Source organism: Tasmannia lanceolata, unplaced genomic scaffold, assembly GCF_043159265.1.
Source record: "Tasmannia lanceolata isolate RefF3 unplaced genomic scaffold, GAP_Taslan_0.1 ptg000006l, whole genome shotgun sequence".
Lineage (NCBI taxonomy): Eukaryota > Viridiplantae > Streptophyta > Magnoliopsida > Canellales > Winteraceae > Tasmannia > Tasmannia lanceolata.
In genome coordinates this window covers 30301637-30323311 of record NW_027518683.1, presented here as the reverse complement: position 1 = coordinate 30323311, position 21675 = coordinate 30301637, and the positions used below count along the sequence as shown (strand labels likewise).

The 21675-nt window shown below is 39.1% G+C and overlaps 1 protein-coding gene across 4 annotated transcripts; it reads left to right on the top strand.

Moving 5' to 3' along the window:
- The first annotated feature begins 2838 nt into the window (after positions 1-2838).
- LOC143880225 (saposin B domain-containing protein) lies at positions 2839-21132 on the top strand. 4 transcript variants are annotated; one of them, XM_077383047.1, is made up of 6 exons: positions 2839-2981; positions 7370-7476; positions 8122-8264; positions 18267-18464; positions 19933-19995; positions 20696-21132. In XM_077383047.1, the coding sequence occupies exons 1-6, from the start codon at positions 2854-2856 to the stop codon at positions 20879-20881; spliced, it is 825 nt and encodes a 274-aa protein (XP_077239162.1). In that variant the 5' UTR covers positions 2839-2853; the 3' UTR covers positions 20882-21132. The 4 variants fall into 4 exon arrangements, with proteins under 4 accessions (XP_077239162.1, XP_077239161.1, XP_077239164.1 ...); XM_077383046.1 differs by having other exon boundaries at positions 8068-8264; XM_077383049.1 differs by having other exon boundaries at positions 2844-2981; positions 7378-7476.
- Positions 21133-21675: the final 543 nt, after the last annotated feature.

Genomic DNA, 21675 nt, shown 5'->3' with positions numbered 1-21675 from the left:
GGAATCTTCATCCCGGTCGATGAAATCAGTTGCATATGGGGGATTAGACTCTCAGTCGGCGAAGGGGAATTACTTATTTCAATTCCCACCTTTTGCCTCTGCAAAAAAAAAGCATTTAATTTTGTTTACAGAGCTCGATTTGTTCATAAAATATAGATTTGTTTCAGAATTCCAACTCTGTTGTTGCAACTTTTGTTTCCCCTCCTCTTAGGAGAGATTTTCAATGGTGGGTGCTTCAGAGAAATGGTTAGACATTGTTGGTTCTCTTTGTTTTGTTGCCCGTCATAGAATTCGTCATTTATTAAGAGCTAAATCAAGTGGCTCTCTGCTATAGAGAGATGATTATCAATATCAACAGAAGGGTTGATTTGGGGAAGGTTGTTCTTCATATTGTAGCAGCAGAGAGACAGAGGATTTATACATTTTCATCTTAAAATTAGAGAAAAATAAAATTGGGGAAAGTGTCTGCCGCATGAGCTGACAAAGGGTCAACAAGGCATTCTCTATATTTCAAAAGATCACTTTCCTTACAAACCAAACACATTGCCCATCTTTTCTTTTACTTCTTTATTTACTATTTGTGGCATCCAAATAGACCCTTTTTATTTCTAACCTTAATGGTTCGGGCATATCCAACGTAGGCCTTTGGATGCTCCAATGAGAAGAAGTTGCTCATGCCATGTTGATAGACTAAAAAGAGGTAGGGGAAGACCGAAAATAACTTTGGTAGAAACAGTGAGAAAAGATTTGAGGGCTAGGAACATAACATCATGACCTTGGATATGATAGAATGGAAGAAAACGATCCATGTAGACGAACCCAAGTAGAGTCAGGATTAGACTTAGTCAATTTGACCCGAGTAGATCCTTTCACCTTCTTCATAAAAAATTTCTAAGGATTCATTAGCCGACCCCAACTAGCTTGAGACAAAGGCTTAGTTGAGTTGAGTTGGTAGCTATTGCTACTTATGCCATTAGATGTCACAAATGGACATCTCTTGGTGTGCGGATAGTGCTTTTAGAGCGTGGCCATAACATTCCCCCAAAAATGAAAGTTTGATTGGATGGTTTATATTAAGGGATTTTCTAAGGACCCTAGCAATAAGGTATTTCACAGGCAAGTTTATGAGAGAGCAGCACATAGGATAAATTAGGGGTGCAAGTTTGGCCCTGTCAGCCCTGACCCGCCCTGAGCCCGAACAGGGTCTGAGTTGGATTTTCCAACCCTGAGCGCGGGTCAGGGTTCATTTTTTAGGCCCTGACTTAGGGTCGGGTCGGGTCGGGTCGGGTTAAGGGTTAATACCTCGGGTCGGCCCAACCCGACCCGACCCTAAGTTTTCTATTATACAATTTAACCGTCTGTGCATATTTATTTTGCTAATGTTTTCTATTATCTTGGAATGATATTTCTTTAGATTATTATTATTAATTGTCTCTGTTGCTCGTCATGTTGTTGAATTCATATTGTCTTATTTTATTCCCTTTCTCGGTTTATTGATCATTTTGTTCTATATGATATGTGCTTGCTTTATTTTTGGCACTCTTAACAGGTATTTGCACTAGGGTCAATCAGGATCAGCCCGGCCCGGCCCGACCCAATCAGGACGGGCCAGGGCCGCGCTGAGTCTTGTAGGGCGGGCAATGGGTTGAGGTTTTCCGGCCCTGACTTAGGGTCAGGGCGGGTCAGGGCCGAGATAATGGGATCTGGGGTTGGGCTAGGGTTTTGAAAAACCCGATGCAACCCGACCCTCTTGCAGCCCTAGGATAAATTACATGAATAGGACAAAAATGAGCCTATGTGGTTCCTCTCTCATGCAACTGCCTGTCCACAGAATGCCGTCTGCGATGGTCCCACTAAATCCCATTTCTATTGATTTTAATATTCGTTTAATAGTTAAGGGATTTGCTAGCAAAGAAATCCCTTATAATAATGTCCTAGAGTCTGGACTTTTTTGAGATAGTAACCAATCATTCACATTAAAAACATGGACAGAATATTTTCATTCGGTTCCTTACACGCCATGTTCTCTTCTCAGTCTTCCACCTAACTATTAAACGAATATTTAAACAAAGAAATTTGAAAACAACAAAATAGCCTAATCAGTAGTCACCATACTTTTTGGGCAGTGATAAATTCACCCCTTGAGAGAAGAATATACCATCTTTTAATGGAAAACTTTAGGATATCTTTAAAACTTAACATTTTCCGTTAACTTCAGAAGCATTAAAACAAGGGCCGTTTGGATACACGGATTTTAGAATCCAGGTTTTTAGCTTGAAAACAGCATAAAAGAGGGTTCATGATCTGGCTGTTGTGTGCTGTCTTGACAGCGTTTTCTGGATTTTAAGTAAGAAAACCAGATTTTAGAAATCTCTCCTACGTCCTGCGACTTCTAAAACCTGAAAAAATGGGATGATCTACTGCTCTCTCGCTGACGGAAAGAATGGCAAGAAATCAGAAAACTATGTTTGATCCGCTTCTTCTCTTTTCTCTCATCTACAATTTTGAAGACATTCCGGATTCTAAAATCCGGGTATCCAAACGGCTCAACATTTCCATTAGAGAGGGTGTATTCTTCTTTCAAGGGGGTGAATTTATCACTACCCTACTTTTTTTTGGCCAAAGATCCAAGTAGAGTACGGGGAGATCCCACAATTTCGTGAGGTCCGCGAGCTATTGAACATGTACTCATCCATGATGTGTATCTAAAATGAAACATGATTGGGAGGCATCTTCTATGCCAAGCGTGAAAAAAAACAAAGCTGTTTTTTCAATGAAAAATTAACACCAACCGAGAAAAAAAAAACAAAGCTTTTTCTTAATAAAAAATTAACACCAACCGAAACGTGGCACATGGCATTTGGCTTGTCCGGACGTAAGTTATGGAGAAAGCCCTCCTTTCATTTTTATTTTTATAAATGTGACGGAAGCTTTCTTACACCCGGCCTTAGACTTCTCTCCGACACAGAAATCGCTCTGAGGTATCTTTTCCTTTTGTTCCACTTTGTCTCTGTTTCCCCTTCTGCTCTTTCATTTTTTTTTTAAAAAATTTAGCTTTAATTTCTTCAAAATTTAATAAAATTTCAAATGAACTGAAATTTCTTGAATTCCATTTGTTTGGATCTCAATTTCTGTTGCAACGGGAAAATTATACTCAATTTTGCTTGTTCTGCTTTCTTGATATGCGATTTGTTATTTTCTTTTTCTCTTTTCTTCATCTTGGATTCGGGGTTGTTACGGTCCTAAGTGGAGGCCTGCCTAGGTATGGGACTGGGTGGGACCCAGCCTGGTATGGGACAGGTTTAAAGGGCCTTACCTAACGCGTTCCATCAGCTCTGGAGCTTTTGGTGTATCGGTAAGTACCTAACATTAGGTATCAAAGCAGCCACCACGTCACGTCAGGTGTGCGAGTCACGGAAGGGGCGACCTGTGAAATGGGCTACCTAGAAAAAAAGGCCAGAGTGAAAGCCGTCACAGAGTGGGCTCGACGATGGCGGGTGTGGAAGCATAATGGTATGTTACGGTCCTAAGTGGGGTCCGCCTGGGTATGGGACTGGGAGGGACCCAGCCTGGTATGGGACGGGTTAAAGGGCCTTGCCTAACGCGTTCCATCAGCTCTGGAGCTTTTGGCGTATCGGTAAGGTACCGAACAGGGGTTTCGGATAACGGTTTTGTTATGTCAGTTAGTTGGTAGAAATAGTTTCTTCAAATTTGATTTTGATTTCTTAGTTTATATGTTGAATGGGCAATAAGTACTTTTTATTTTTTTGATAATTCGTCTGTGGTGCTATTGTATAGTTTATTTAATTTATTCCTTTTCATAGGTTTTGTATGATTTGATGTTTGTAAATAAAATCAGGAGTTTTAGTCTTTTTCTGGCCATTGTGATGATCCCATCGTTGTGCGTTGGACATTATGAATGTGTACATGTTGCTGAATGGTTGGATAATGTACATCTAGGAAAAGCCTGCGGGAGCAGGTGATTGAGTGAGTGGAAAAATGACTTTCTTCATGGAGAAAAGGTCTGCTTTCCTTGGTGGGATAATTACCTTGATCAAATTAGTATAGTCTTATCTCCCGCTATATTCCATGTCACTATTCCTTTGTATAGTGTCAGTCATCAACAGAATTGAACAGCTTCAAAGGTATTTCTTGTGGAACAGAAAGGAAGAAAAACGAAAGTATCACTAGAGTGTGTTTGGATTACAGGAATTAAGAATAAGTATGGATATCAAATTCCAATCCTATTCCAATTCCTCTGATAAAGGGAATGTTGATACCGACTTTAGTGTTTGGGGAGCGGTGTCAATTGTCTATCGTGGAAATGGTGAGAGAGAAAGAGATTGACGAAGGGGGGAGAGAGAGAGACTTTCTCCCATAGAAAGAGATGCAGAGAGAGGGAAAGGGAGCTTTTCTCAGAGAGAGAGAGAGAGAGAGAGAGAGAGAGAGAGAGAGAGAGAGAGAGAGAGAGATTTTAGGTAGGGACTGAGCAGATGGTCGGCCGACTTGCCATCAACAAGGCAAAGGGCGCAGTGATTGACTATAATCTTATGTTTATGACGAAGGTGCTCTATCGTGAGAATCATTCCTAAACATGCACTCTAGCAAAAAGCGTTTACTCGCAAGGGGTCTTTGATTTTCGAAACACGTGTAGCAGGCGGTAAGGCAGAATATTGGACCAAATGCTTATCAAAGTATTTGACTTTGAAGATACTGATTGGTGTCCAACTCTAGACTCTTTTATCAATTCCCGTCTCTTGCTGAGAATTCCTTTATAAACGAGAATCGATATTTCCAATATATCTCACCACACTGTTGTACCCTGAATTCTGTATTCATCCATCGGCGCCCATCCACCAAAGCTAGCCCTGAATTTGGCATTTATCGTTGTTCTCCATAGAATTCCCAAGAGTGCTTTGTTCACTGCTTTTAGCCTTCCAATGCCCAACCCGCCTTCTTTGAATGACTTGCAGACATCATTCCAATTTAGCAAGTGATATTTCTTGCACTCTTCTTTGCCTATCTATAAAAAATTATTTGGAGTTGCTCGATTCTGGTTAATACTGGCACCAGAAATGAAATAATGACATATAATAGAGCAGAAGATTTGCCAAGACTGCTTTGATAAGAGTGATTCTACCACCAAGAGATAGTAAACTTTTTTCAAGGGGAGAGTTTCCTTTATACCCTCTCGATCATTGGGTCCCATAGTCTTTTTGTAGGCTTGATAAGAGTCATTCCAACTTTTTTTTTTTTGGAATTTTTTCTTTTTCCATCATTTTGTTGAATGCTTCAACATCCAGTCTCTGCACTTAGACCCAAAGCCCATCCTTTCCATTACATAAGGTACTCTAGGCAACTTCACAAGTGATTCCCAATTTGCCAGCTCAATGATAATATTCTATGCATCCGTTTGCCAGCAAGGCACCATCAAGAATTTGTCCTCCATGAATAAAGGCGCACTGGGACATGGAAATAATCTCGTCCATCACAGCCCGAAGTGGATCAACTAGGGCTTTGGTGAGAATTTTGTACACACTTCCAACAAGGCTAATCGGTCGGAAGTCAGATAAGATTTCTGCACCATCTCTTTTGTGAATAAGGGTGATGAATGTGGCTTCCGAGCTCCTGTTCAAATTACTCCCTTCGTGGAACTCCTTTAACATATCCATGATGTCCGTTTTGGTCCATTCCCAACACGTTTGATAGAAGGCCATACAGAAGCCATCATGACCAAGAGCTTTATCTTTTTTTTCTTAGAGAAAATGACATGTCTAATTTCCTCTTCTGGGAATGATCTTTCAAGCCTCATTCTAAATACCTGGTCCAATTACTCCAAAGTAGGCAACTTCCCCCCTCCGAAGAGTATAACAATTTAAAGTACGAGACGACCTCGGACGATATGACTTATTTATCTTCAATACTTGACCCTTTCAACACCAATATGTGAACTCTGTTACCGTGTCTCCTGGCGCTTTCGATATTATGAAAATATGTAGTATTTTACTCTCCCTCTTTCAGCCATTTATTTCCAAGGATTCTAAAGTAATAAGCTCTCTCTTCAATGGTGCACTCAAACTTGTTTAATTTTTCTAGAATTTTTACTTTCCACATCTCCAGTACTCCGAGCACTTCCTTTACTAAGGGTTTGAGTTTTGCCTTGACCTAGCAAGCACGGGTACTCTCCCGGGGCTCCCGCACCCGCACCCGACACGTATGGGGTGCGGGTACGTCCGGGGTACGTACCCCATTTAAAAAAAAGAAAAGAAATAGTTTTGGTGGTTGGGTGCGTGTTGGGTGCGCACCACGCGTACCCGACACGTCCTGCTGCTTCTCTTTCCTCTCCTGTACTTCTCTCTACTTTTCTGTACTCGGTATTTACATGTAAACCATTTAAGTAAATGTCTGGTTTACATGTAAATAACGGAATACCCCCCTTTTGGATTTATTAAAAATAGTTTCAACACCCAAATCTAAAAGGAAAAAAAGTCAACTCTCCAGTTCTAGTACAAAATTCAAAGAAAAAGGGTTGGGTCAAAATTTTAACTTTCTTAACTTCCAAACGGTGGGGTATTTTTCAAAATTTAAAAATTCATAAAATCTATCGTGTCCAAACATTATTAAATCCCAAAAGTCCGGTAAAAAAAATCTCATAATTTGGTCTCTAAAAATTATTCATCTTGTTAGGCACTGGTCAACACACTGGTCAACACACTGGTGACGGACTTTTTTTTCTAATGAATGATGTATTGATGCCTCATGTTCTGAAATATGGAACTTAATCACTTATGAAATGAAGAGTAATATTAGAATTTTCCATTTTGGTGATGTTATTGTTATTTGATTGCTCTACAATTATTTTTTTTTTAATTTTTATAAATATATAATAAAATATTAAAATATATTATTATATTCGGCGTACCCGAACGTACCCGCACCCAGTTTTTTTGGCAAATCACGTACCCACGTACCCGTCTCGTGTTGTACCCGCACCCCGTACCCATACCCGTGCTTCATAGGCCTTGACAAACCTCAATTTTTGGCCTAGTCTCACATGATCCAGGGTATACCTTTCCGCTTCCAATCACCAATCTCTAAGTTTAAGAGTGAGATTGAAATGCATGAATTATTGTTTGAAATTCTGAAGATTCTTCTAGTTTCAATTATATTTCTTTTTTTCTTGAATTTTCGGCATTAATTTTGTAACGGGCAGATTTAATTTTGCATTACTGGTATTAGGGCCAGTTAATTACTGAATTAAACTAACACTATACGGGCATTGTATCATGAAAAAGAATCTTGCATTCAAACAGAGGAACTCTTAATGTCAGTGACTATTGAATTGTTAAATCACTTATTGGCAAATTAGCATTACAGGAACTATGGGTGTGAGACTGGGGCTTTCCTTTCTTCTTGTATTGAGCCTCAGCTGGGGGTATGCAGATGCTAGAAGTTTAGTGATATCTGATGCTCTGGGTAAGCTTTGAGACTGTTATTTTTGTTTTGCTTTTTTTTAAATTTTTGTACTCGGAATTTTTGTTTAAAATCCCCTTTTTCGTGATTGTACTCCTTTTAGGGCTAGATATGATGTAATTAGTGTGACTACTACTTTCACAATAGTAATGATTTTTTTGCATGATCATTACCAAAATTCTTATGTAGTTATTGTGCCTGCAGATTTTTTCTTTCTTATTGAAGACCATAACTGAAATAAATTTGTACCAATAGTTGTTCTTATTGATATAAGTTATAAACTAATTGGCTATTGGACGATAGCTGGCTTGTAAAGTAAGTTAGTATTGTATAATGGATCTAATTAGCATGCCTATATTTAATTAGCAAGTTGCCTTTAGCAAACAATAGTAAAACCAGAAAAATCACAAGACATTATGACATCAGGTTTTATTTCATCAATGGTTTTATAAAATTGGATGTTTTAATTCAAGGGTTTGTGCTTTTGGAGATACATTTTTCTGCACCTTTGCACTTCTGAGTAACATTTTGGAAATGTGAAATTGCTTTAACCTGTGAAAGGAGTCAAATTGATGCGTACATTCATGATTTTAGTCATGCAGATAAACTATCAGGAGCCTGAAACTGAAATAAAAACTCTTGGAGCAGATGTAAAGAATGAAAGGGTGTGCACATTGTGTGAGCAGTTTGCTGCCCAAGCAATATACTATCTAGGTGAAAACAAGACTGAGGTGGAGATCATTGACACCCTCCATCAAGCCTGTTCTCGGCTGCATTCTTTCAAACAGGAGGTACTCCCACTTGCTTTGTTGAGAGAACAAAGGCTCCTTTTCATTTCAATAAACAATATGCTTATTCCAGCCTTGTCAAATTTGTAGAATCAATAATTTTTGGCTCAATTTTAGTTCTACCATTATTCAGGATTATATGCCAACGATAGACATTTTCTATTTCATTTCCCCTTGTCAATAAATTTTTTTCTTTCAATATAAAAAATAGAAGGAAAAGGCAAAAAATTATTAAAATTCCCGGCCTCTCAGTTAGGTTTTCTTTCGGGTAGTTATGGGCTCTCCTATGTTGGAACCCTAGCTCTTTTGGAACCTTGTCTGCTCAAATGATTATCTTGCTATATAAATGTAATTAAAGAATTGAAAATCCCTTCCTCTCATTAAATATGGTAGGGACAAGAACTAGTGATGCACTCAATGTCCATGAATAAGCCTATAATTTAGCAAAGATGATTCAAAAGAAGAAAAGGGTCAACCAAGATTCAAAAGTATGACAGAAGGAAATCAAAACATCATATAATGTCTATAATGGACTCTACAATGCTCCAGTAGTCACAAAATTTGGCAAAATGGGTCACTATTATTTTTCGATATTTCTAATGATTTTTATTTAGTTTTTGACTAAAGTTTCAGTAGGTTTTGGTCGGCTCTATGAGAAGAAAACGTGCAAAGTATTTTTAGGTCAAAACTTGAAGTCTTTCTGAATTGGAAAGTTTTCAAGTGGAGATAGTGGTATATTTGAGTTGTGATAAGTAACATTAAAAGAATCTGTTATTGAGTTTTGCAAGTAAAGATTCTAAATTTAAAAGCTTTATAGTTTTAGAAGGTTCTTGGGTTTCTTGGACAGCAACATGCAATGTACATTCTATTTTTATTTTTTGGTTCTCTTAAATTGAAATTGCACTCTATTTAGGTTGATCAAAGGCTGAAATCAATCCTACAATGATTAGGATTAAACTAGGTTTTAGGGTGTTTTGGGCCTATGTAGGAACTGTTGATTTACTTTTCAGGTTGCGATAAGAAACTTGTAGCTGATGTACTTTTCAGGTTGTGATGAGAAACTTGTGATAAGGAAAGGTATCTGTAATTGAGTTTAGCAACTAAAGGGTCTAATTTTAGAAAATTTATAGTTTTAGAAAGTCTCTTGGGTTTCTTGGACAGCAGCATGTAATAACAATCCTATTTTTATGTTTGGAATCCTCTAAAATAGAAATTAGTGTTTATTTTGGTTGATCTAAGAGATCATATTGCTCTATGCCAACGGTTGGGATTAAATTGGGTTTTAATTCATTTTGTGCTCATATATAAAGTTTTGATGTATTTTTCAGGAGATAAATGAATAGTTACGATCTTGCCAATTGTGTTTTGGGTTTTACCCTACATTGATCATGTTCTGATCAAATATTTTCTTAGTTGTCAAACTCTTATGAGTCGTAAGAGTTAACTCTCGAGTTGAGTCTAGTCGCTGGGCGACTCACCTTTGTCGAAGACTCTTACTAGTCGTCTGGTGACTCTTACGAGTCGCTGCGAGTAGAGTCGAAAAACTAACTCTTACGAGTCAAGTCGAGTCGTTGGGCCTAGGTTTTCTTGTTTTGATAGTTGAAAACTTGGAAGTTGGAACTTAGAACTTAATTATTATTATTTTTGAATGATAGGCAATTGCATTAAATGTGAAAAAAAGATCAAGGAGGTCTATACAAATAAAGAGATAGAAAAATAAAGACAAGAACAAGCCCCACTTCAAGGGTCAAGGAAGAACGGAGTTAAATAGCTCAACTCTCTCCCTAGAGACACCATCTATAGCTAAACTGTCGGCCACATCATTAGCTGACTGCCTAACATGATGGAAAGAAATCAATGCATCCCCCACGCTGTCTTGGATGTCATCGACGAAAGGGGCTCCAAGGGAAGGAATGAGAGCCACTAAGCCACCTTATCACATCGAGCGAGTCTCCTTCTACCACTACCTTATTCAAATCTCCATTCTCAAGATACCTTATTCCTTGGGAGATAACATGCACTTTAGCTTCATTACTGTCTGTGAATCCAATGGGATCTGCATGCCTATTAGCAAGGGCCTTAGCTAAGATAGATGTGCTATTCTTATTTTGGCAGGTTCAATATCTATTCTTACCTTTCATGGTCAGTATTAGATCAGTCTTGCTTGTTTGTTTGTCCATCTTAGGTCCAATCTAGGATCAGATAGATAGGGCTTTCTTTTTTCTCGAATGAAAGAGCAACGAAATCAACCCAATCGATAAGAAAGCCCATTTCATAGCTCCAAATTCATCCCTCAAGGCTACCCCAATTCCTGCAAGACCGGGTTCCCTATGCTAGACTCGTCAAAGTTTAACTTCAAAAAATCATGTGCGGGAGGCTTCCAGTCTTGGACAATCTTGGTTTCCTTGCCTGACTCACCACAACCATACCATAAATCATGGGCGGATACAAATCTAAAGCAAGAAAGGATTTTCACCCATGATTAAGTTCTAACCAGAACTTAATTATTTTTGTGCATGTAAGTTACAAGCATATAGTTATTTATATTTTTGGTTTAGTGCTTTATCTATGTGCTATTGCTTTATATTTTTTACATGCTTCATCTTTTGATATATAATTATATTTTTTTCAAATAAATTTTTGTTCTTGTAAAAAACTCCTACGAGTCACGAGTCATAAAATTAAGAAATTGAGTCATGAGTTGAGTCACGGGTTGACAACTATGAATATATTATTTTTTTATCTTTCTCTTGCATTGTTTGTGATGATCAACTTGGTTGTTTGTGTTATAGTTCAATTCTCTAGCAAGTTTCCGAACTTTTTAGATTCCTAGTATTTTTTACTTGCATTAAATTGATATTAATTGAGAAATCATTTGAGGATTCACGAGGGCAGTGATGAAAGCTATTAATCCTCATGAAATGATTGCTTGGTTGGATCAAATTTTCAATTAGCTAAGATGATTCTAAAATACTAACTATCATTAAAAAAAGATAATTCTATTACCAAAAATTAAAGTTGAAGAGTGTTTGTTGATTCAAAGAATACTCTTATCACCTCCAAAGATCGTCAATGATGAGACAATTCGATGATGTGATATCGCAATGATCTAATATATTCCAAACAAGGTGTACATCGGGAAAATTATATAACCTCGTTATTGATGGAGCATCTAATGAAAACGTCGTTTCATGTGAGATTGATGGGGACATCAACAATGGGCATGGATTCAAGGTTTACAAGCGTAGACGTGGACGAGACTGATGGCGGGGACTCTAGCATGGTCACAGACATTGTCGTCTTTTTTTTTATAATTTACTTTCTATTTTCGTCATTTTATTTGTAGCCTACTTTTTAGGCATCAAATATCATCCGTTTGACGTGTTTTTTGTATCATTAGAAAGGTTTTTCAATTGCCCATCTAACGGGTCCAAGATCACATGATTTGGATGTGTTTTGAGCAAGTTATGAGTGTTTTTAGGAAGTGGTATAGATCTATTACGGGATTACTATTTTAGGTAAGTTTTTATCTTTATTTAGCTTTGCTTTAGATTAGAAGAATGGTTGTGATTAGTTTTTAACTTTAGGTTATCTTCGAGGGTTTATTTTCTTATAAATACTTCTTATGAAAGCAATGTAAGAGATTTTGGAATATTGAATAGAATTAAGAATTTTTGTGAGAGCTATTGTGGCTTGGACTTCTTGTTCTCTTCTCATCTTGGTGGCTTGGAGCCATTCTTCTCTCATCTCCTCTCATCTTTTACTTTTTATTTCTTCAATCAAATCAACACAAACAATGTTAGTAAATCAGATTTTCTATTTTCTTTGTTCTTGAACCCTAAAACTAGAAAATCCAAAATTCATAAATCTCCCTTGTTCTCCAAGATCTTGTCATGAGATTTTGAGGGATCGTTTTTATGATTAAACTTCAGCCTAAACACCCAAGAACCCTAACTTTAAACCCCTTTTGCAGCCAATTGAAAATTCGCACCCTTTTTAAGCCCGGAAACCCTTTTAAAAGATCCATAGCCCAAACCAACCATCAAATCAGAACTTAAACCCTAGAATTACCTTTTTTTATCTTCTAAACCTTAACCTAAGATTTGGACAGCAATATTAAACCAAAATCCCAGATCTGTTAAATTACCAAAATACCCCTACAACCCAAAATTGGACCGTTTTGAGCCTTTTACTCCTGCTAGACATTTTTTTTCTTCATTGGATATTATTATTTTCATGCTTGTGTGACATCTATTTCATTGGTACTTGCATTAGCTTTTAGTTCTTTTAATTAGATGCATGCGTAGGCCTAAGTTCAGACTAATCTTTCTATTATCAATTCATCTAACGAATCCTTATTGCTTTGATTGATTTGTATAAGGTTTAGTTCATGCTTAATTACAATCTTTACAATTATTTATGCTATTTAAGTCTCATTATTGCTGCTGCCCATAGATTAATTAGGCGTTAATTCGGCCCTAGGTAAGTTAAGTGTTCTTTTAGTTTTCCGCATAAGCCCTAAATTGTCCTAAAGTCTTAATCCCACTAGGAGTGTAGGATTTTCCTTACATTAGGTAATAGGTATTGTCCTGCATCAGAGATGCTAGACAAATACAATTGAAAGAAGAAAAACACATTCAACCATACAAAATACATTGGTTCACGAAAGTTGGTGAGGTACTTCTTACATGATTAGTTTCATTTTTCTATCGAATCCATCCGAACCATATCCCCGTGAGGAAGAAACCCTCTCAGCCGTTGATTGAGGGTGAGCCGCAATCTGATCCTTCCTTCAAATCTAATGATTCTGATTGGATGAGGAGAAAAGCCAACAAAGGTAAAGAAGTAGCCGTTGAACCTGGCCAATGGATGGAGAGGGCTGATCCAACCGTCCATTTCAATTTCAAAAAGAAATTTCAAACGGGGGAAAATTCGAGACATGCGTCACCATATTATCCTGGCAGGATGCGTGTTGTTGATAGACTGGCTGACAGAAGCGTCTCACCTTCCAGAGGCTTCCTTCAGAATGACAAACCACGTGTCACTGGGATGCTGGATCCGGGTGAAAGATGGCACCCATCGAGAATCGATAGCATGCTTAGTGGACAAGACGTATATCGTGAGACCCGCCAAGATCCTGATGTGGACCAAAGGCCATCGATGATTAACAGGTGTTCTCTAAATGAGATGCACGGCTTACACGATAGCCATCAACTAAACAGGTGGAAATCATCCGTAAAGTGTGGTCCGCACGCGGGACACGATTGCTATAGTGGTGAGGCCCAGTCTATACCGGCTTTATCGAGACACTTTATCGGGACAGAAGGAGTTCCCTAAGCATGCTCACCGGTTAAAAAGGAAGGTAAAACTCTCGCGTGCCGGTTTGGGGACTGGCCTTGAGGTTAAATCCGGGTCTCTCTCTGAGATGAAGGAGAAGTACTCTAAACTATTGGAAGCATTATGGTGGGAGACACTTTCTATCGCACGGAAATCCGATGCCAAAAGCCGGCAAGAAGTGATGAAATCACCGTCTCGGGAGGAAATTGCACAGGAATATCTGAAGTGGAAAAGATCAAAAGGGGATCATTTAGTCCCTACTGGGTGTGATTCTTCAAAAACTATTGTGGTGAAGATGGCAGGTGGTATTTGTGAGAATCTGAACATCGAGAAGGCGAACCCCCCTAGCGATGAGGGCGCTGATCGGATAAAAAATGGGGACGATGATCATACTGGCTGTAAGCTCACAAAAACATCAAACGAAGAACATGATTGTAATTCCAAGGCACCGGATGACTTCGACAAACCCTCAGAGAGTATGGAGGTGTTAGCCAACTCTGAAGTTCAACTAATGGATTATTTCATACCGAAGGAGAGGGTCCTGGAGTCGCTTATGGATCCCCTAGGCATTGATCTCCAATGCAATATTAGGGCGGCCATGGCAAAAGCGGGGCCGTCCGTGGGATGTTCGGAGGAATCTCGTAATCAAGAAACTGTCGGGTCTGAAACATCGATCACTCGTGAGGAGGAAAAAATGGCGGAAATGGGTAATGAGTTGGGGTTAAATTTTGTTGAAAATTGTTGACTTACCAACTTCTCCAAAAGCTTAAGTTGTTGGAAAGAGGCGTTATTTGTCCTTTATACTTTTTAACACCCCCGCACGTGTGGCCCACTTGGCAAACACGTGGCACATGTGGTCCCACTTTGGGCCGACCATCGCATGTGGATTTTTTTGCTATCCGGGAGGTTTGAACTCGAGACCTCTAGCTCTGATACCATGTTAACTTACCAACTTCTCCAAAAGCTTAAGTTGTTGGAGAGAGGCGTTATTTATCTTTTATACTATCAAGTTCGACTTGGCACTATGCGAAATTCCTAAATTTGAAGATCAAATCGGTATATGGTGGAATGAAGACCGATTTGAGGGCTGGAAAGGCTTTACACTATTCAAAAAATTGAAACATTATAAGCAAAGGGTGAAGGAATGGCAAAAAGAGGAGTGGGAGCAGAGAAAATTCAGGAAGGAAGAAATCCTTAACTCTCTTGAAAATTTGGAGCACAAGGAAGAAGTAACTTACTGCCAGATGAAAAGATGGAGAGATTAGCGCTGATGGAGGAGCATGAGGAGATACTCAGAAGAGATGGAAATATCATGGAGACAGAAATCACGAGCCAAATGGCTCGAGGAAGGGGATCACAATTCGAAATTCTTTCATCGAATGGCGAATATTAGAAGGAGAATTAGCACCATAAAAAGCATCAAGGAGGGTGATACTTTGATTGAAGACAAGGAGAGAATTAAGGAGCGGATTATCGCTTTCTTCTCGAAATTATATTCAAAGGATGTCGATTGGAGGCCAAAGTTTGATGGGCTGAAATTCAAATCAATTAGCAGAGAGCAACAAATGAACTTGGCAAGATGCTTCACTGTGGAAAAGGTAGAGAATGCAATTTACTCAATGGCAAAAGACAAAGCACCAGGTCCCGATGGATTCCCGTTGGCCTTCTACCAAAATTACTTGGGCGTTCTTAACGAATTTCGTGAGCGAGGTATCATCAGCAGAGAAATCAACTCTACCTTTATAACGCTTATTCCCAAAAAGGAGGGGATCCTCGGCCTCAAGGATTTCAGACCGATTAGTCTGATACAAGGTTGCTAGAGCGGGAATCGAAAGCGGGAATCGAAGGCTCCCAGGGAAGAATCCTACTCAAGGTTGCCAGAGCAGGAATCGAAAGCGGGAATCGAAGGCTCCCTGGGAAGAATCCTGCTTCCTTGGTCTGATCGGGAGTATGTATAAAATTCTGGCAAAAATTCTGGCTTTAAGGCTGAAGGTTGTAATGGGAGATGTTGTATCTGAATTCCAGGGTGCTTTTGTTGATCAGAGGCAAATATTGGATGGTATTCTTATAGCTAATGAAATCCTCGACTCGGCAAAGAGAGATGGAAACAAAGGTTTGATTGTGAAAATTGACATCGAAAAAGCCTATGACCATGTGGAATGGACCGTCCTGGACTATATTCAGCAAAAGATGGGATTTGTTGTCAAATGGAGAAAATGGATTGGGGCATGCATGTCTACCGTATCCTTTTCTATCTTGCTGAATGGTGTGGCGGAAGGATATTTCCTCAGTTCAAGGGGACTGAGACAGGGGGATCCCTTATCCCCGTTTCTGTTTATAATGGTTGTTGAAACTCTTAGTTTGCTGATTACCAAAGCTGAGAGTAAAGGTTATATAAAAGGTCTCAAGCCAAGCCGAATGTCCAGACCGGTAAGTCACCTTCAATTTGCCGATGATATGATTATGTTTGTGGAGGATGACAAAGCTTCGGTTGCAAACCTAAAAAGGGTGTTCCGCTGGTTCGAAATCATAACGGGGTTGAAGATCAATTTCTCGAAAAGCACAATTGGATAGTTTGGTGGTGCAGAAATACACTTAGAGTATCGGATGTAGAGAGGAAAGTATGCCATTAAAATATCTGGGACTTCCACTGGGGTATGGTGTACCATCAGCAGCACAGTGGGACCCTGTCGTGGAAAGAATTGAAAGGAAGCTGGCATCATGGAAAAAGAAATCCATATCCTTTGGTGGGAGGATCACGCTAATTAAAGCTGCCCTTGCAAACATACTGGTATATTTTATGTCTCTCTATAAAATCCCGGCAAAGATAGCTCTTAGAATCGAAAAATTGCAGAGAGACTTTCTGTGGGACGTGGATGGCAAAAATAAGAGACTTAAGCATCTGATTTGCTGGAAAAGGGTGTCTAAACTTAAGAAATTCGGAGGCTTGGGGATAGGCAAAATCAGATTGCGTAATAAGTCTTTGCTGGGGAAGTGGCTTTGGCGATATGGGGAGGAAAAGAAAGCATTATGGCACAAAGTCATAGGGGAGAAACATGGAAGCGAGCGGGGTGAATGGAACACAAAAACACCCAGAAAAGGCAAAGGATCCGGAGCTTGGCGATCTATCTGTTCAGCGTGTGATAAATTTGAACATTATGTGAGATTCAATGTCGGAATCGGCAACAATATGAGGTTTTGGACCGACCTATGCGTGGGTGAGTTTCCTTTATGTATTAGATACCCGTCCTCGTACAGACTCGCATGCTACCCTGAAGCAAAAATCTCGGATTATTTGATAAGGGAGGGAGATCTGGGGAGGGGTTTTTGGGACATTCGTTTAAGAAGGGATCTCAAAGAAGCAGAGATCGAGATGTTCGCGGAGATGACCCAGACCCTATGCTCCTCTTATTTCTCCAGCTCGGTTCCAGATGTAAGAACGTGGGTTCCAGATCCTGATGGGTGCTTTTCTGTGAGATCTTTTTTCTCGTCTCTAAATAATGGTAGCAGAAAAGCAAAACGACGAGCCAAAATATGGAAATCACACGCACCACCAAGAGTATTGGGCTTTGCTTGGACCGTAGTTTACAAGAGCATCAACACTAGTGATCAACGTAAAAAATGAAAATTGCAAATGCCAAGCCATTGTGTGCTTTGTAAAGAGGCGGAGGAAAGTATTAATCATCTACTACTCCATTGTCCTTTCTCATATCGCATCTGGACAATCACCTTGAGGACTTTTGGTATGATGTGGGCTTTTCAAAAGGGTATCCGATCAGTATTACTAAATTGGAATGGTTGACCTTTCGGCGACACAGGTAGAGCACTATGGAATCTTGTCCCATATGTTGTGATATGGAACATATGGAAGGAGAGGAATAACCGGTTATTCGAGGAAAAGGCAAGAAATGGAAAGTGGGTAGCTCTACAAATCAACATTAATCTAATTTCGTGGATCAAAGCCAAGGGGGGTTTGCACTACTGTATGGGGGAGATTTTGAGAAATTGGCAGGAAGTTATTTGGGAGCGAAAGATCAAGGAAAAGATAATACCTGAGTGGATACCCCCACCGGAAGGATGTTTCAAGCTCAATTTTGATGGGAGCGTAATTGGAAATCCAGGGAAAACTGGCATTGGTGGAGTGATTCGAGATTCCAAGGAGAGGACTTTGATGTCCTATTCGGGACCGGTTAGCGAATGTGATGCAAACGAAGCTGAAGTTACAGCACTCCTCTTCAGGTTATAGTGGTTTGCCAAGAACAAGCTTGGTCCGCTCATAATTGAGGGGGATTCCTTGAACACTATTAGTTGGGCCTCAGGCAAGTCTGTTGGACCATGGCAGATTCGTCACCTAATCTCTGAAATTAGGGACATGGTATCTGTAATCAAACCTTCCATGGAACACTGTAGGAGGACGGCCAATGAGATGGCGGACCATCTAGCCAAAGAGGGTGTCACGATGGAATCCATGTCAATTTATATTGTCCCTGACATTGAGGATATACTGGATTGTAACATGGTGTAACTTTGTGTCCTTGTAATTATGGGGGTATTATGGGGACTTCTTGTCCCCAGCCCGGTAACATTTATAAAGTCACCTTTAAAAACAAAATACTCTTTTTAATCCTTTTTTAAGATGCGCTTTTCCTTGATATTTTTTTTTGGCAGTGTGTTTCACTGGTGGACTACTATGCCCCACTTTTCTTCGTGGAGATTGCCTTGGTAGATCCGGCTGACTTCTGCAGAAAGGTGAATCTCTGTGAGGAGGTGCCACTTGTTCTTCCTCAGAAGTATCAAGGCAGTTGCGTACTCTGCCACCATGCTGTAGTTGAAGTTCTGACTAAGCTGAAAGATCCTGATACGCAGGTAATTCATATATTCTTTGCTGAGTTTCCAGTGACGACACAGAATATTTTGTGACAAGCTGACTGTCATGAAGTGGCTTTAGCATGGTTTCTTGCATTTCTTTGACCTTTAGTTGTTTTCCATCGGACGGGCAAGTGTTTACCTTTTTTTTCCTATTCATGAAGTATACATTCTAACTGAATCACTTATAGCTTCTACCTTCCCAACATATTCACAGAATTCTAGTATCCTTTTGAAAGTATTTGAATTTCCTTTGGTAAATTCTTATTTCTTTCTGAAAATACTATATTTTCCTAGTCGTCTTAAGGAATGATGCCAATACATATTCTGCTTTTTGTTTCATAATTTTTACAAATGTTTTTTTTGTTGGTGGTGGTATAAGTAACTTCAGTAGATTTCGGGCATCTTCTTTTATGAAAATACATGATTTTAGTCTTAGTTGTTCTACTATTTATTTCTGGACTCTGAAATAATCTGAGATCTGCATATTGTACTGTAGGATAAATTGATGGTGCCCATTAGGCTAAACACCCAGAATTGCGAAACTTGTAAATGAAAAAAAAACAAAAACAAAAAAGAGACCTCCTCATGTTGCCTTTGACATGTAGATCTTGGTACCAGTTATTGAACATATAAAAGGCTTTTATTAGGAAAATGATATGATGATGCACAGGGAGGATCAGAACCGCGATGGCCACCCCTTCACAGTGCATGTTTGGTCAAACCGCTGACCATGCACGTCATGCTGTCTCCCTGGTGTCCTGCTAGCACTCCATCTAATTTTTGTTGACTATTTAAGCTCAACGTGGTTTATCTTTTCTTTTCTTTTCTTTTTTTAAACTTTTTTATAGATGGGATTTTATTGATAAAAGCAATAACAATGATTACATTTTACATGGAGGCAGAGACTGCTAGTAGGGAGTTTTCATTGCAAGATTACCATTTACTTGGTGGGCTGAGACTGCCAGTTTGGCCATTGTGCCCTTGAGTAGAGGAATTTCCCTAATTTTCCTATGGATAGTTTTCTTTTGTGATACATTATCTTTTGTGTCCTCCCTTCTCATTATTTATTTTTCTCAAAAACATGAATAAAGCAGAATTATAGTGTAATACATTGGACCCTTGATGTATAGTGGAATGATTGCCATCAGATGGGGATATGATGGTCATTCGGCAGTGAGGCCGGAGGAGTGGGGGTCATTTGGCATATCTGTATATTTTAGCAGGTTGTTGGCTTCACTGTAAGGTCACCTTCAGATCATGATCTCATTTTGATCAATATAAACCAATGACCCAGTGGAGTCCATGATGGCGCACTTGGTCATCCCCCATAAATTAACCACTGAACTTTTGGCTTGAATCACTCCACTTTTTTGCTTCATTCAAGCCACATGATGTTTGTTACTTGCTTTATCTATCCATTGCTTATGGCTGATTTGATTCTTCTTTTCGTGACAATCAAACTTAGCTAGAGATAATCGAGGTGCTTCTCAAGGCATGTGACAAGGTGGACAAAAACTACACCAAAGAGGTGAGCACTCCAGGAACTCCATGCACAGATAACACAGTCCACCTTAGATTTCTCTAATTAACAAAAAGTCACAGTTCTCTTAAGAACACTTACCTGATTTATTCCCTTGAAATTCATGGTAGTCATTTGGTAGAAACCATCTTCCGTTCAAGATTGGCAGAATTCGAATTGATATAACTTTAGCAGTAGAGTGCTATGGACGTTATAATGGCTCTTTCTCCTTTCCCCTTCTTTCCTTTCCATAATATTGAAGACAAGTTTTTAAATGTCGGTTTCGGTGTCGGTTTCGGCCACAACCAAAACCGAAACTTGTCGGTTTTGGCCAAAATTTCAGCCGAAATCATGTAAATTTTCAAAAAACTATTTTGGCATTTTACAAGATTTCGGCCGAAATTTCGGTAATTTCGGCAATATCGGTGGAAATCTCAGCGAAATTTCAGATTTCGGTGAACTTTCGGCAATTTCGGATTCAGGTACTTTCTGTCCGTCCTGGCCCGAAATTTCAAACCATTTGAAGAAAATAATGCCATAAGACGTGTGTAAGACTCGAGTTCATGGTTTGAACTATGAACTCCTAACGTTGAATCTGATTCCAGTTTTCCTATGACCAAAACGAACTTGAAGCAAGTACATTCAGTTAAGAACATTTTATGCAATTAAGTGTTTCATCTTTCTAATTCTCCTTTCAATCTTTTGGCAGTGTAAGAAACTAGTTTTTGAGTACGGCCCTCTGATCTTGGCGAACGCAGAGCAGTTTCTCGAGACAACAGACATTTGCACTTCTATCCATGCTTGCAAGCCCTCTAGTAGTGAAGAAGCTAATAAATATGCATCACTGCTTGAAATATCGTTGTCTGAATTTGAAGCTGGCAACAAAGATAGCTGAGAATGAAAGAGAAGTGCAATTTTTGAAGACTGGAGTCAGAAGCGGTTAGTACATTGCCTTAACCAACCTCCTTCCTCCCAATGTGTAATAGCAGTATAGACTGGTTCATATTGTGTTAGTGTAATTTGTGCTCAGTGGACTGAAGAGACAGTCTAATTACAAGATTGAGTGCGTTGTATTTTACTTGCTTGTCAATGTATTCAAATCACTTGTTCAATGCATGAATGAACCAATTATTGATCTTTCTCCAATCTTTGGTGTTAGTGTTGTATGCCCTCCTAAGTCATTTTTGTTTGTATATTTTACTTGAGAAGATAATTTATTTTATGGCTTATAATATCTTAATCCTTTATGTTTTTGTGTATGTTATTTTAATTTCTTTTATAATACTGGCGTAATGTGCCTTTAAGTAACATTTTAGAGACCATAGATTCAAAACTCCCTCGCACCATTCTTCGCTCACCCAAGTCGACTCCTTTTTACCTTGGCTGTGTTTTTGTCTGAGTCCGCATTTTACCCTACAAAGTCAAATGAAAACTCCTTTGACCATCCTGAGTACTCAATTGTGTCAACCAAGTACTCAGCCTCGTTAACCGATTACTCAGCTGCATCAATTGAGTACTCTGTCACGTCGCACCGAGTCGACTAGGATTTGTTTTAACTGTGATTTGACCTGCATCTTCGTTTTGAAAAGCTAGTAGTGAGAACTTGTGATTGGAGAATTATTACAGCGAGATAGTCTCAGTTTCCTTATATGCCCAAAATAATTCTCAGACATCTCATATAATTTATGG